The sequence below is a fragment of the Lygodium microphyllum genome, chromosome 8 (assembly GCF_053477565.2).
Source record: "Lygodium microphyllum isolate KBCC chromosome 8, Lygodium_microphyllum_v1.1.10, whole genome shotgun sequence".
NCBI lineage: Eukaryota > Viridiplantae > Streptophyta > Polypodiopsida > Schizaeales > Lygodiaceae > Lygodium > Lygodium microphyllum.
The window spans coordinates 126,630,237-126,647,342 of record NC_141142.1 but is presented as its reverse complement, the minus strand read 5'-3'; the positions used below and the strand labels follow the sequence as shown (position 1 = coordinate 126,647,342).

Sequence of the window (17,106 nt, the reverse complement as noted above, 5' to 3'; positions counted from 1 at the left end):
AAATGTAGTGTAGCTCCATTGAATTGATATGAGGATTACAACACTAATTCAAATTGAAGTGCATTATTCCTTATATGCCAAAATCTTAAATGATGTGTTCAAATTGGAGTATGGAACAACATGTAGAAGACTCCTCATGTTAGCCTTATTAATGCACAATGTGTGTCAAGCAACAATATGATTTAACACATGTTATTTATTCTTTTTAGTGGGGTGAGATTTAGAGAACTTCTTAAAGTTAACATACATGCATTTGACTCATAAAATAAAGATATTAATTTAAGGTTTTTTAAAATAGAATGTAATAAGAAACAAATACCACCTACCATAACATGATCTATTTTCTAACTAGAACAAAACATTTTTACTAATGCCTTTAGTTTACTATTGGTGCAACCCCTTTGAAGAATCTTATTTGTAAAAATAAACTTTTATGAGTTAAAATATGTTGAGATTGCACTTTTTCAAATACAGAATTACTTGTATAGCCAAATAAATATCACCACATGTGGAGAGTACAATATAGACCATTGCTTGCCAAAGAGAGAGTCAAATATGTACTAACCATTGTAAGTTAACAAAAAGTAGATGAGTATACTAAAGGGAATGCGAAGCTAAAAATAAAACTTTGGCACTTGAGAAAATACTTCTCTTATTTATGAAAACATCAAAGAGTACATGTATAGTAGTGGTTCCTATAGATGTTTTGATGCGATTTATGTTTCATGGGCCATGTCATAGGGTTGATGCAAGCATATGAAATGATACATAAATATAGTGAGAGTTTGTGATCTTTTTTATAGAGTTTGTTAAGTTTGTCGTTTGAACACATTCCCACCAAGTTAGGGACTACTATGTGTGAGAATGGACCTACCTCTTCCCTTTTTGTGTTGGCATCTCACAAATTGTAAAGGGAAACCCACCCTCATTGGCCAAGCTAATGCCTAGCTTTGATGAAATGGCGATCTTTGTGAGCAATGACCTTAGATAATTATCAACCAATTAGGGCTAGTGAAGGATGTGTGGCCTTCATTTTTTAGGCTACATGAACTTTAATAAATGGTCAACCAACTAAGGTTGGTGAAGGAAGTGTAGCCTCTAGTTTTTAGACTAAATAATATTAAAAAATTGGCATCTTGTCATTCATCATTCGTTAAATGGTGGTTCTATACTCCTTACATGCTTAAGATGGGTTACCTAAGGGGATGCCTTTTCTTGATGAAGTTACATAATAACTAAGTGGTTGTTCTCAAAAATCTCATGGAACTTTTGGGAAGTGTAAGGGCTTGCTTGGAAAATTTTATTGCTTAACCCTGATGACAAGGGACCACAACTTTGATTTCTTTAAAAAGATAGCCAAATAGTAAAAATCTATTTTTAAAAAAATACCCTGATGATGATGACTTGATTTGTTTAAAAAAGGGGTTGAAGGGGAATTATTCCCCTTGTCCAATTAACTTGGTTCGATGCCATCATAGTATTCAACAGTGGCATCAGGGTCACAAGCAGTGATGCTAAGGACATGGTCAATGGCAAAGGCAGGGTAGGGAATTCTACATGCCATGTTGAGATGTGCAAGTGTGATAGCCATGTTGGCTGATGTTGATGATTGTTGGCGAAGTTGGCGTTGAGCTGTCTTGATCCACTCATAGATGTCATGGATGGCAAGGCTAAGGTCACTACACACCTTGAGTACCTGGTACAAAACGTTGTAGAACCAAAAAGCCTCACAATATAAGAGGTGGAAAAAACTCAAAGAATTTACATTCTAATTTAAAATTAAAAGGCTTAAAACTCCTAATTTCAAAGTAATTTAGTTATAAAAATGATGAAAGTGTGGTAAACAATGTGTAATGATTTGTAGATAGTTAGTTACAAGTGATGCCTTAGCTTGCAATGAGTTGTGAATGGTAACTTTTAGAGTATAACCTTCCAATTTTTAGATAGTGGTTGCAAATATTAAATCTCAATGCATTCCAATTAGGAAACGATAACTAAGAAGGCATTTCAATTATGAATGGAGGGTTGGGGTTGGTAAAAATAACAAAGAAAGCTAAGAGGCTTATTTTCAAACTACTTCTACGAATGGATGATGATGAAGCAAGCCTCTTCTATTACTAGCAAGCATGCTATTAGTAATGCAACATTGCTAGGTGAAAAATGGGTGATGCTTATGAAGAAGCAAAAATATTTCCACTTAAGGAAAAATGAAAAGGGCCAGTAACAGTGTTCTAGCATTTTCCTATAGGCGAGCCAAGAAAGTCTTTTGTGAATACTAAGTTAATAATGTTTTATGTGAATACTGAGTTAAGGATGTTCACAAAAAAGTCTAGTCTAGTATAAATCATTTGTTTATTTTGAAGTGTTGATGTCTTTTAGAGAAAATATTCTCTAATTTTAAATACATCACAACTTTAGTCATAAAATGAGCACAAAGCATGTAAAATGTAAGAAAACACTTGCAAATCATTGAGGTTGAAGGTTTCTACATTAGATGTGAGAAATGTTTTCCATGAAATCACTAAAAACTTGCAAAATCTAAGGAAAAATCATCGAGGTTGAAGCTTTTATAGCTGTTCTGAATGAAGATCACTAAAAACCTTGCAAAGTCTAAGGGAAAAGCTTGCAAAATCTAAGGAAAAAACTTGCAACTTGCTGAGGTTGAAGGTTTTTGTATAGGCGATAAAAACTTGCAAAGTGTCAAGGTTGAAGGTTTTTGTATGGGCTCGGAAAAATGTTCCCCCCCTCAATAGAAGGCTATATATATATGTATGTATGTATGTATGTATGTATGCGGGTATATACCTGATAGTAATAGTCCTCGAGGTGCGGGAAGGGGGTGTGGCACAGGAACGCCTCGTAGAACTCTTCCCAGAAGTAGGGCATGCGGCGGTTGTAGAGCGCTATGTGGCGCTTAAGGTTGAGGGAGATGGAGGTTGCGTGTGTCCCAAGGTAAGAGCGGCCCAGGGCCTCGTGGGTAGCGATCTGGTCGAGGACCATGAGGGCGACTTTACACCGGAGGGGGAGGGTCTCTATGTGGCAGGTGGCGTGGCGGAAGAAGGTGTGGAAGGTGGGCGAGTAGGCGATGGCGTCGTCCGCCAGGAGCTGATCCTGCCGCGTATCCATGGCCTTCAGCGTGTCCTCCGTTGGCAGGTCCTCCGGCAGCATGTGGATGATGCTCTCCCTCTCCTCCTCTCCTCTCATGTACACGTCACCCATTCTCTCTCTCTCTCTCTCTGTGCAGGCTATGTCGCTACAGTAAGTCGACTATAGCCAAGCAAATGCTCTCTCTCTCTCTCTCTCTCTCTCTCTCTCTCTCTCTGTGTCTTTGCCTTTCTCTGCGCGCCTGCCTGCCTCTCTCTCTCGCCATCACCCACGCCCTTTCCCTCGCATCCCTTGGCCCTTTACACCCACCATCTCCCCAGGCAAATAAAACATATCATTTTCTTTAAGTTTAATCTCATATTAATATAAATTTTTCCTTAAGTTGAACGGCAAATTTCCTCCTTTAAGTTGAATGGCAAATTTCCTCCTTTAAGCAAAACCTTCAATTACGACTAATTGCGACTGCTTTAGGACTGGCAAGTTAGCACCATTAATCTTCCATTCTCGCATTCCATGTTTTTTATAATTATCTTAGTAAAGTACTGCTTCCTAATACTAGTTCTATTTTATATGAAGGGTTTGAAAAAAAGTGATAATGAGGAGCCAATAAAGTGACAATGGAGAATGCATTGCTCGAAAGTTTTATAAAATCTTTACTATTAGTTAACAAGAGGTGGGGGGCGGGTGTCACGTGGCAGCCCTCCACCTCCCCCACAAGAAAAAAAGAGAATGCGGGGGCAGGTGCCACGTGTCCAGCACCCGCCCCCGCTCGCAAAAATCATGCCCGTCAGGCTGAGTCCAGGCACGGAGCATCTAGTTTGGATTATAAAAGATTCATATGGATCAACTTTTTTCTCATTTTGAATATGTACTAGATATTTAAACTTTTTACATTAAAGTGACAACGGAGAATGCATTGCTCAAAAGTTTTATAAAATTTGGATTATAAAAGATTTACATGGATCAACTTTTTTCTCATTTTGAATATGTACTAGATATTTAAAATTTTTACATTATAGCTTGAATTGGCTAAAAATGATGCAATTTTTCACATCTTTTGTGAAAAAATGACACTAAATTAGGGTTTGGTGAGTTTTACATTTTTTAAAAATACATAGATAGTTAATCTTATGAATAAGAATATATACACGTTACCATATAGATAGATTTCCAAGTTCAAGAAGCTTACACCTTGGCTAAACACCTTTGTAAAAAAGCCTACAAGCATTGTGAGCTTGTTTAAAATCTTTCATTCCCACCAAATAGGGCATAAAGGAACTTTAGCTTTATCGAAGTCTTTCATTTCAGAGCTTTTGCCTTTGCCAACTTGGGCTCTTCATGGTCTACTTTGAAATAAGGGTTAAGGGCTCCTCATGGCCTACTTTGAAGGAAGGGTTATTGGCCTTCTCTAGCATCTCTCCTACCAACATTTTTTCCATGTGTCAATCCTTGTGCAACCTAAGAGTGGCCAAATTTTTGTTCTTTGGCTTGTGGTCAAATTTTGTTCTTTGACAAGCAAGGAGAGGATTTTCCCACTAGGGATCAAGCAACCTAAGGCTTTTAAGGTTAGCCACCATTAGTTCTCAAGACGCACGATTCAAGATTTCTTGCTATCCATCGTTTAAGAGGCTAAAAAGCAATGATGTTGCATTTTGGGCTAGATTAAGGATACCTAAGGCACCTTCTTTCTTCGACAAAGTTATTTGTACCTAGGGAATAGACCTCCACCCTTGACAATTGATGGGTTCCAAAGGAGAGTTGAGAAACATATTTTGACCCTAGTCCATGTTGATTTGTTGAAGCTCAAGATTGAGTACCATTCCTTCGAAGGTAATCATGGAGGCTAACATAGTTTTAATCACCACTAGTCTACCTTGGAAAGTCAAAGGTTTGTTCCTCTATATGTTAATCGAGATGTCTACCCTACTCTTGATCTTGTATTTCATCCAATCTACACATTGCTTCATTGTGACCCTTACTCATAAGGGGTAGTTGAGATGCCTAACATTCTAGCTTGATGGTATCAATTTGAAGACTAACTATTTGAACCTACCAAGACGCTCGCCCAAACCTAAGTAGATGAGCTCAATTTTGGCATGCACTAATCACTTACGTAGTGAGATCCAAGAATCGATCATACACTTCCAGTAATGCATTGGCTCACTATAGTTCAACTTGAATTACATTTGAATTACCATAGTGAAAAATTGTGCCATAAAATCATGATTGCAAAGCATAAGAAGCCCTATGATGAGATCTTGCTATACTTTTGAGTTCCAAGTTGTGAAGAAGCAAGCCAATCATTGCAGCAAATAGCAATGGAGCAATAGGGCAACCTTGACACACTGATCTCCTTATTTCATAGGGCTAATAGGATACCCCATTCACATGAATAATTGTAGAAGTGTTAGAAAAGAGAGCTTGGGTCATCTTAAGAAAGACATGACCAAAACCCATCACATGCATTACCTAGACAATATGAATTTCTAACTAATTATATCAAAAGCTTTATCAAATCTCCATGTTAATAAGACAATGTTGGACTTAAGGGAGAGGGCATATTCCATTAGAAATATCAAATTGAGAATTGTGTCATGAATCTTTCTACTAGATAAAGCCATATTATTGTGGATGCATGATACACCCAAGGAGGAACTTGATGTGGTCACCATGGCCTTTGCCACAATCTTATAACCCACACTAACCATGGTGAGGGGTCTTTAAATATCCAACTTTATCCTATCTAGGAATTTAAGGATCAACTTGATTAGGCCCTTGTTGAGCTCCTTTAGGACTGCCCTTTCATCCTAGTTTTACTAAGCATACTATAAAGGTATTGTGAACACTTACCCCAAAGTGATTGAAACACCTCTATTGGCAAACCATATGTACCTGGAGACTTATCCATTCTCATTCTATCAACTATATACCTATGTTCCTCTAGCAAAAAGGGATGAATCAGCATGGTAGTCTCTTTAGATGTAACCAAATCTCCTCTAAGTTGTAATAAATCTTCTAGATTATGATGATAGTTGATTGGATAGTCATCCTTTGTGCCAACAATTGAAGACAAGTGGTTCATGAAGATTGTAGTAATATCCAAATCATCCCTAGGAATATTTTCCTCAATGCTCTGCTAGCTTGCAAGAAATCTTCTAGCTTATGATGATAGTCAATTGAATATCCGAATTGGATATCCATCTTTGTACCAACTGTTAACCCTCAGATGAACAACGTGGAAAATCGAGAAAATCTGAAGCAGAAGACAAGGCCAAGGCAAAAGCAGAATGGAGGATGAAGGCATGCCAAGAAAAATCGGGAAACACAAGAAGTGTGGAAAAGTCCTAAATCAAGGAGAGGCACACAAGAAAGAGCGCAAGTCAATACTTTCGTAAAAAAGCACAAGGCGCACCTTGATTTATTTTAAGAGCATCGTGGGCTCTGACCTGTGCAAATTGTAAAGGTAGATGGGTGGTAGGAAGGGCGCTAAGAAGATAGGAGAACAATAGAAAAAAGGGCCTAGACTATGGCCAGCCATATACAAAGCGGATGACCGCCCAAAGGGGATTTAGGGCTTTGTATATAAAGTTCAAAAAGTGAATGAGAGCTCATTCTTTTAGTGAGTGGCAAAGAGGACTCTTATTTTTCTCTTCTTCTCTTCTCTTTCTTGCTTGTGAGTGCTTGAGGGAGGGAGTGTGAGTGAGTGAGGGAGTGAGTGTGTGAGGGTGAGGGATCTTGGTGATGCTAGGAGGCATATTACATGGTGGATTCCGTGCCACGGTGGATTCCGTGAGGTTTTACGGTGGATTCTGTAAACTTTTATTACCGGGACTCATACACAAAGTGGATTCTTTGTGCGAGAAGTCGATGGGGACGCCTATCCTTTTTGGGCGTTTTGTTAATTTGATGTGTACATGGGTGATTCCATAGCAGGTGATTCCACAAAATACATATTTAAATTAATAAACGTTTATGAGTTTAGAGTGCGCACTCGTGATAAATTAAGGTTAGGATTGATTTCTAACCAATTAATTTATTTATGTAGCTGAAGACTGCTAGGTATTCACTTTTGTCGGTTTAATTGTATTATTTTACTAATGATTGTGAATGCTTCAGTTGATGTGTAGAGATAGCAACAGTGGCGGTGGAAAGCATTGGAGGATAGCGTGTATTCAAAGTTATCGTCAATATTTTGATGGGCGCATACCTTAGGCATGGCGCCTATATTTTGTCGCGCCTATTTATCAAGGCGTTTGATATTTATTTATTATTTTTGTATGCACATGGGCACACGATTTAGATATTTGTATTTGGACATTGTATTGGGTATGCCTGACTTCTTGGGCGCCCATTAGCTTTATTTCTATTTTGCACAAAAGCAAACTCAAAAGCCAAAAGCATGCTATTTTGTAATTTGGGCTATTATTTGAGCTTGAAGATGATTAATACATAAAATACATGCTTTTTCGAGCGCTCGCACAAGGCAGGGGGGGAGATTGCACCCAATTGGTCTCTTGTTCATGTCGTGCAAGTCTTCTACATTGATTTGTGTGCAAAAAGTAGAGTTCTTTTGTTCTTGGGGACCTTCTAACGCTCACTACGCGTGCTTACGGCATCCGATCTGTGCACCAATTGGAGGTGAAGCCCTCCTCCATCTCCTCTCTTCTTCTTCTCTTCTCTTTCTCTCGTCTTGTGCGTGGCTATGGAGGATGGAGCTTGGAGGTGGAGGTTTGAGGATGCTTGAGCTTGCATCAAGAATCATGGAGTACTTGAGAGAGGAAGCAACTCAATCAGGCATCAAGGGAAGCTCACTACACTTGCAGAGAGGTATGTCACATCGACTATGTGAGACCAGGGCCTACGTCAGATCGATCAGGGTATATTGGAGCTTCCAGTGAGATCCGGGTATAGGATGCCCTTGGCCTACACTCCTTGATTTCTAGAAGTCCTCGTAGGTGCTAACAACATTTAAGTGATGATTTTTGGCAAAAACATGATCGACACGCACTTCAGTTAGTGGAATCAAACGCTAGTGCCTCACAATGTTCGCTTCTTAGAACTGGACCAAGTGACCCATCCGATTCCCAGAATCGGACCATGTGACCCATCCGATTCTCAGAATCGGAAATCCACTTGGTCCGATCGGACACACCTGTCTGATTTTGAAAATCAGACCAACTCGAAATAGGATTCACCACTTCCATCAGATTTCGAGAATTGGACGAGAAGAAATCGGACATCACTTCGTCCGATCGGACGCTCGATCCATCGTATCGCAACAGTCGGACCACAAAATCGGACCGATAGACATGTTCGATCAGACATAGCTTCGAATCGGACCAAGCACGCTTGCCTAAATCGTAGAGTTGGACATACCCCAATTGGACCAACTCGAGCTGTCCGATCGGACGACACACCTGTTCAATTGTGACAATGGGACCCGACCCTGTCCGATTCCTAGAATGGAACATTGGTAAATCAAACATTCGATTTTCAAAATCAGATACTGGTAAATCGAATACAACCCGATAAAGAAAATTTGGGAATTTGACAAACCCTGGTTAATGAGGAGCGTGACCTGTGCCTGAAGGAACCCACGGAATGCCTCACAGGTAGTTACAAACCTAGAAATTGTGGCTGAATAGGCTAGAATTGTGTTTGGTGCTATGGGCTAATAGCAAGACCCCAACTTGACCTTGAGCGAGCCAAATGGGATAGAGCAACAAAAAAACCCAAGAAACTGGCGAGAACAGCTGGGAACCAAACACATGACCCTATCAAGCCAACCCGTAGACCAAAGAGCCGGAGTTGCACACGCTTTGTTTTCTCATTCACCTTGGTTTCCATCACTTGAAGCACACTTCAAAAGAGCTAAAAGCCTGATTTCGCATAGTGCATGGAAAGGAAGACACACATGCACACACTCACAGAGTGAGGGTAAGTTGAGAACTGGTTGCAATTAATAAGAAACTCACTTAGACATAAAACTTTGAAGGAACCCACCAATAGGAGAAGACCCAAAGACATAGAGGGGTGGTCGAATCCCCAAAGGTAGGCCTAAGCGAAGAACATAGCCAAAAGCCAGGCGCGACAAGGGTAGGCACTATCGTGGAAGTGGATCTACCCGACCTTATCAACTTGATTGACAACTTGGAAGAGTAGGAAGCTTTGGACATGGAAAAGGGTAGCTCAGGCCATAGGAGCAATGAAGACCTGAACCTAGGCAAATTCCCAAAGGTTGTCCAACAATTAGTGCATAAATACGATGTTCAAACCCGGCCAAAACATCGTGGTAGACATGTAGAGGATGTCATAGCAAACCTTGAGGAAGAGAGGAAGTTGGCTCGCAGGGCTTTGCAAGGCCTAGCTTCATGCAACCAAGACGAGCAAACTGGGAGCTTGCACCAGAGTTTGGAAATGCGAGAGATCCAGAGAGTGCTAGCCCTAGTAGGCAGAAATCAACCGAATGACAAGAGAGCACTAGAGGGAAATCTCACACTGAGCGAGCTTCTGACGAAGCGATTGCTGGATAACATGGCAACAGAGCAAAGTGCGACAGCATTAGCAACATCACTACTAGCAGGGTTAGGGGTTAACCAAGTCTCTAAGAGCCAATCGAAAATCCCTGTGGTGGCGAAGTAGCTGGACAAGTACCAAGAAAATGACGATCCGTACAGCTTCATGGAACAGTTCGAGCAGGTCTGCAAGGCCAACGACCTTACTGATTCTGATCAATTCTCCCAAGCTTTCAGGCTATGCTTAGGTGATAAAGGCCGGACTTGGTACACGAGTTTGGATACCACAGAGCGTGCCAATCTCAATAGCTTGAAAAATATCTTCATCAAGAGATTTTCCGAACTTGAGTACTTTGACAACCTGCTAGTGCGACTCATGAACGTCAAGCAGAGAGAGAAAGAGGATATTCGAGATTACGTGACCTAGGTGAGGAGCCTCTTCAAGAGAATCCCAATGGGTGAGAGACCAACCGAAAGAGCGGTGTCCACGGTATTCATCAGCAGAATACAAAGTGAAGAGCTCTACAAAGCCTTGGCCGGCAACTCGAGCTTGTAGCGAGATACACTGGCAAGGGTCTTTGAGGAAGCCATTAGAGTGGATGACCAGCTCAAGGAAAGAAGCTCCAAAGGCTTGAATCGAGAAGAGTCCAGTACCAAGAGTTTCAAGAGGGCATCAACGTCGAGTGAGAGAGCAATCCCAAGCACGTAGGACAAAGGGAAGGGCATTGACTTGGGACAAGAGTTAGCAGAGATTAGGATGGACATAGTGATCAGAAACCTCCTCAATACATTGGTGACCACCCCTATAACTCTAAGCTTGGGCGACCTGCTTAGGCAACATACAATGCTATGGCTAGAGTTAAAACGATGGGTCGAAGAACCAAACAAGCCAATTAACATAGACTTACCTAATCATGACGTAGAAACTCAAATACCGAGTTTGACACTGCATTCCATGTCTAAATCCTTGCACGTCAATGCTTTCTATAGGAAAGCACAAAAATGCATGCAGTACTGCCAATCCTAGCTCTGAGGGATGTCACAAGAAAGGGGATTGTAGACACAGGGGCTAGAGTGAGTGTGCTAAGCCATGTAGTACTCCATACCTAGGGTAACCCATCGATAAAGACTACTAGGTTCAACGTCATGTTGGCTAATGGAATGAAGGTGAAACCATTCAGAGTGTTTAAAAATTGGCCAGTGAAGATTGTAGGAATCCAATTCTCGATTGACTTCATAGTCATGAAGGGAGTGGACTACGACATCTTGCTAGGTCGACCCTGGATGCGCAATGCGAGAGTCGTAGAATACTAGGGCAACGGTCTCATCTTCTTAGGAAATCGAACAGAGGCTGTAAGAGTAGAGATGGACACTTGGAAGAATATGCCAGTCAATCTAGATGCCATCTCCACCATGCTGAAGGGCGACATCTGAGGAGTACGAACACGCCATCAAGGCGAGTGGTAAGCTCAAGGACACACATTTAGTGCCAGTCTTCATGTTGATCGAGAGCCTACATGGAAGACCTAATCATGTTGCATTTCGAGTCCCAAACAATATACGAGAGCTCCTAGAGATTCTAGGATACTTGACCGACAAGTTGACTGGAAATCCAGTAACAAATCTTAAGCTGCTCCAAGACCTATTGGACGAGCTTGAATGGCGATGGTCCAAGATACACGATTTAAACTTGAGATACAATTAGGCTCTAATTCTCGATCAACAAGAAGAGAATTGTCAGAACTAGGAGAACGAGGAGCAACCAGACAAAGACAGCTCTGATGATGAATATGAGGACTGATGTTCCTTCAGTGATGAGAGCAAAAGGGAAATTGATACTCTAGAGTATGACACTAGAGGGCACATAATCGAACAAATACAAGTAGACCCTAGACCACGCAAGTAGAGTGCACTTAAAATAGAGAAAGGAGTCATACACATGGACTACAATCGAACTTGGTTGGAGCATACTAGTGCAATTGATTGCGAGTAGGCAAGCCTAGCCCAACCAAGTGACGCACCACTGCTGCAAATGGACTCACCTTCTAAGCTACAACCACCAAGAGAGAGCCCCTCGTCTAGAGAAGATGGAGAGTTCAATTCCGAAACGGAAGTTAGCTTAGATAGTGACCCTAAAATACCTTGGCCTCCCAAGACTAGTCGCACTAAGGGGGACCTGCCCATTCGCCTACGACACCGACGGGTAAGGGAAGAATGACGGATATTGAGCGATGAAACGTGGACACAAGAATAGTGAAAACTGCAAGACCTACCAAAATGGTTTAGGAAGTTCAAAAAGGGAGATAGAGTGGTGATCTTGCTAGGAACCAAACGATAGGGGCAAGCAAGCAAACCAATCAAGGGACCCGCCAAGGTCAAAGAGGTCAATTTAGCCAGCGAGGGGGAGACCCCACGACCTGTCTTTATAGCCGATGACTTTTGGCTGAGCAAGATGAAGCAAATCTCATTACTCTCTTGTGAGGGTATGTAGACATCTTTGCTTGGTCCCTAGAAGAGCTCAAAGGGGTAGATCTGAGTGTCGTGACTCACAACATACCCATGACACCTGACGCAACATCGGTCAAACAACGACCATATCCCATGAATCCAAAGCATGCCCATCCTATCAAGGAAGAAATTGACAAGCTAATGAGAGTAGGATTCATCTACAAAATTGATCACACGGAATGGGTTTCCCCCATAGTTATTGTATTAAAGAAGAATGGAAAGATTAGAGTGTGTGTAAATTACAAGAAGGTAAATGCAGCTACAAATAGAGATAATTACCCACTACCGTACACCAAGCACATGCTCAAGAGAGTGGCTAGCAAAGAGGCCTACAGTTTTTTGGACTATTTCTCTGGATACAATTAGGTGCAAGTGCACCCTAACGATAGGCATAAGACCACATTCGCCATTGAATGGGGAGTCTTTGCCTACATAGTCATGCCTTTTGGATTGACTGACACGCTAGCCACTTTCCAATGACTAATGTGTACAATATTCAAAGACATGCCGAGGAAGGAGTTAGAGGTCTCTGTGGATGACTTGTGTGTTCACTCTACTTGGCAAGAACACTTAGGCAGGCTCCAGGCAGTCTTTGAACGATGTCGGCTATATCGCCTCTCGTTGAACCCCTTGAAGTGCCAGTTCTGGGTGAAGCATGGATGTATCCTAGGACACATGGTGTCAAATAATGGCATTGCCACAGAATTCTTGAAGATCAAGGTCATTGTCAATCTTCCACCTCCAACTGATTCCAAGGGTGTTCAATGCTTTTTAGGACATACAGGGTATTATCGATGTTTTGCGTTAAACTATGCATTGATTGCTAGACCTCTATACAAGCTGTTGATTATATTCGATTGGACTGAGGAATGCCAATGCACATATGAGGAACTAAAAAAGGCTCTAGCCACAACACCGATATACTACAAGCCCTAGATTGGACACTCACGTTTCACGTGCACATCAACACTTCGAAATTTGTTGTAGGAGCTATGTTGTGTCAACCTGGTGAATACAAATTGGACTATCCAGTGAGCTTTGCTAGTAGACAACTCATTGAGACTGAAATGAATTACTCTACAATGGAGAGAGAGGGCTTGGCTATGGTGTTTTCCATAAAGAAATTTTGACATTATCTCTTGGCTACGCCTTTTACTTTCTTTGTTGACCATCAAGGCTTGTTGTATCTGGTTAACAAACCATGTGCTATAGGACGCATTGCTAGATGACTTCTTCTGCTTTTGGAGTTTGATTTTTCCATGATGGTGCATAAAGGGAAACAACATTACATGTCCTGCATCCCCATGGGAGAAGTGGGTAAGCAAGGCATTGTGGATGAACTGCCATACGTACATCTATTTTTCTTATTTAGAGAAAAAGATTTTTTTAGAGCTGACATGATGCCATATTGGGCAGATGACATAGCTCAAGTGCTTGAACATGGACTACCGGAACGACCAATAGAAAAGGCCTGACTCAGGCGGCTCATCTTGAAAATCCAACCCTATCAATTGATAGTTGACCAACTTTATAGGATGGGATAAGATGGGTTTCTATGCGCAGATGCATGTGTGAGCACGAGACACATGACGCGCTGACAGAGGCACACGATGGAATTGCAGGATGACATTTCAACGGAGATGCAATAGCCTACAAGGTATTGCAGTCCCAGCCGTGTGGCCCACCCTCTTCCGAGATGCAGCACGACTTGTGGAACACTGTGACGAGTACCAAAGGACTAAAGTTCCAATTCGTAAGGATCACATGGAGCTAACCCCAATTATCGCACAAAAACCCTTTGAGAAATGGGAAATTGACTTCATCGGACCCATTAGTCTTATAGCGCAGTATTCACAAGCTAATACATCATTGTGGCTATCGATTATCTGACAAAATGGGTAGAAGCGTGAGCTACAAGAAAGAATGACGCTTGGACCACTACTAAGTTCCTATGGGAGCAAGTGATCTCATGATTTGGCTACCCCATTGAACTAGTTAGTGAGACCAAGGCACACACTTCATTAACGAAGTGATAGCTCACCTCCTTCCAAATCATCCATCGAAAATCCTCACCTTATTACCCATAGGGAAACGGTCAATGTGAATCAACAAATAAAATCCTAGTATCGTCCTGACCAAAGTCATCTTTGCTTCATGTGTAGTGATTGGGATAACAAGCTGATGGCGGCCTTGTGGGCCTACCGCACATCTTACAACACGACTATAGGACAAACTCCCTTTAGATTGACATATGGTACAGAGGCAATCCTTCCCTTGGAATTCTTCGTACCAAGCCTCAGAATAGCCCTTCAAGAAAGATGGGATGGGAAGGGGGCATGGACAGAACACTTGATTGCACTCGAACGCTTAATGGAAACCTGACTTCTAGCCACCCATGCACTCATATGTGAGAAGGCAAGACACAAAAGTTGGTTTGACAAGCATGTCAAGTATTGCAACTTCGAACACGGTGACGTAGTACTGCTATACTCAGTCAAATGACATAAGTAAAAACTGAAGTTTCAAGAGCTAGGACCTTTTATGGTTCAAACCATTAGCCGAACTAGCAATGTAGAACTCAAAACCCTAGAGGGTGAGGGCATAGGCTTCTTCAATGGTAGCCACATAAAGAAGTATTTCCTTCCCACGCACCCATTGCATGAGCCCCCAATGCTAGCACCCCTTGTCCACGTACGAGTAGCCACTATCACTGAGATGGATGGTGAGGATGAGAAAGTAGTACCACTAGCTTACCTATGCATGACGATCATTGCTAAACACACATGCACCATCAACACATTGATCGATGAAGGAGCTAATTTTAATATCTTGACTCATGACCATTGGATCCAAATTGGCAACCCGCAGTCTCGGGGAGTCCACCTTGGGTTAACCCTCTATATAACATGCATTTAAATGGTATTTTTAAAACCCCTTTTTAAAAAGTTTGCACCATTTTATATACCCCTTTTGTGAATTTTGAAGGCAATATTTATATTCCTTTTGTAAATCTAAATTTTGAGATGAGGTTCATTCTTATAACCCCTTCTATACAATTCAAATAAAAACACAATATCACACTCCTTTACATTGAAATTTTTCATGATAATCGGAGTTGAATATCCTCCAAACATCATATCAATATTTTAAATGTTGTTAGAAGTTGATAGAGATGAACAACTAAACATTTATAGCTACCCACCCACATAAGAAAACAAAAAACTCCAAAAACCAAAGCTCATAATATAATAGAAACTTGAGAATTTCCACAAAGGATCATGAAACCCTCATTACAATTTCCTTATTCTTCCATTGATACATGCATAAACACTAGAGTGCACAATCTTGTATACTTTTGCAACCCTATACAAGAGCCATCTACTAGAGGGCAAACTCCTATTTGGGAACCATGCACAACAACCATAGATAATCATGGCCTAAATCATGGGTGCAAGAGCTAAGATAAGATACAAGGCAATGACCTTGAGTAGTAGATACAATAAAATATACAAGGGACATATTTTAGACTAGCTCAAGACAAGAAATGATATTAATTACACCTCTAGGGAGATTTGGAGGGGCTCTCATGTGTGTAAAAGTTTCTATATTTAAAAAGGTGAATACATCCCATATAAGAAACACCCATTACATGGATTTTCTAGACCCATGGATCTAGTTACACAACATAAAATGTAGATTTTCCTTTCAAGACCAAGACCATGGCTCGGGATCAGATTTTAAAGAATTTTGTGATGATTGAGAGGCTCCCCTTTATGAAAGGGTCTCTAGAAACCAATGGATTTTCCAACTTTAGGCGTAGCATCATCTCGACCTTCACCATAGAAACAAGTGATAAACTAAAACATAAAGAATCCATATGAATTTTCAAGATAGCCCCAATAAAAGCTTGTGATTGTAACCTCCAATCCATACTTGTAGTTCTTCCATGTGGTTGAAGACCCCATCTCTAGTATACCTATCCATGTCAAAGGGCCCAAAAATATCTAATTTTTTAAAGGTTTCATAAGAAACTTAATAGATATGAAAGAGAGGAGATCTAGTCTAATTATCAAGAAAGGAGGATAGAAATGCATCACATCATGATGGTGGCCTATTAGCATACCCCACTATCAATCAAATGATGCATTTCTACATATTTGATCATTGTTTTTGGCCATAGAAGTCCTTCACATGGCAACACAATGCTACATTCATGCAAGGACCCCATATCACCATTAAGCTATCAATTCTCCTCATACTCATCTCATCCAACTTAGCTAGCAAGCCAATGGGATAATCTCACTATTTACATGCAAAGTACGTCTCGAATCCCTGCCTCTATCTCACATAGCTAGATAGTTCCTTTTCCCCCCCATACATCCCTTATCAAGGATTAAACTTAAAATTAAATTACCACACCCCCATTCACACAAGGATTTATCTACATAATTCATAAACCCATAATAGTCAATATATTACCTCCTCACTCCCCTCCCAATAGATACAACTTCATAACATATGTAGATGGCATTGCATTCACCATGCTGAAATCGTGTTTTTTTGAGTTTTCTTTGATTCTTCTCTTCAAAAATGTTCCTATGCACCCAAGGTTTCATTGCATCACTAGAAAATAAATTGAAGATTTCATCATCTCCCGAGATTTTGGTCTTGATGGTAGAACATTTTAACATAAAAACCAACACAAGAATTGACACCACATGCTAACTAGTCATACAAGCATTCTAAATTTTCATATTCTAACTTAAAAAAACTTGAGACTTTACAATATGTGCAAGAATCCTTTCTCTACTTTGCAAAAAGGATGTTAGAACATTTTACAATAGCACTATGATATAAAGCTATATGTGAAAATATCCAAGATCCACATGTCCAAAGTATATCTTGTACATTTGGACTCTATAGTATAGGAAGATCTATATATGTACTATATAAAAGAAGTGAACATAAGTATATTGTC

General features: G+C 40.7%; 1 protein-coding gene across 1 annotated transcript; it reads right to left on the bottom strand.

Moving 5' to 3' along the window:
* Positions 1-625: 625 nt before the first annotated feature.
* Positions 626-3,373, bottom strand: LOC148032832 (uncharacterized). Its single transcript, XM_087684180.1, has 2 exons — positions 2,806-3,373; positions 626-1,696 (listed from the first exon to the last, which is right to left on the bottom strand). Exons 1-2 carry the CDS (start codon positions 3,217-3,219, stop codon positions 1,454-1,456), a joined length of 657 nt encoding a protein of 218 aa, XP_087540306.1. The 5' UTR covers positions 3,220-3,373; the 3' UTR covers positions 626-1,453.
* Between the last annotated feature and the right edge of the window lie 13,733 nt (positions 3,374-17,106).

What these genes read in the sequence shown, in the direction of transcription:
- LOC148032832 (XM_087684180.1), bottom strand. Translation starts at nt 3,219, where the DNA reads ATGGGTGACGTGTACATGAGAGGAGAGGAGGAGAGGGAGAGCATCATC. An exon ending in TCGAGGACTATTACTATCAG is followed by an intron (nt 1,697 to 2,805) that starts GTATATACCCGC and finishes GTTTTGTACCAG; the next exon opens with GTACTCAAGGTGTGTAGTGA.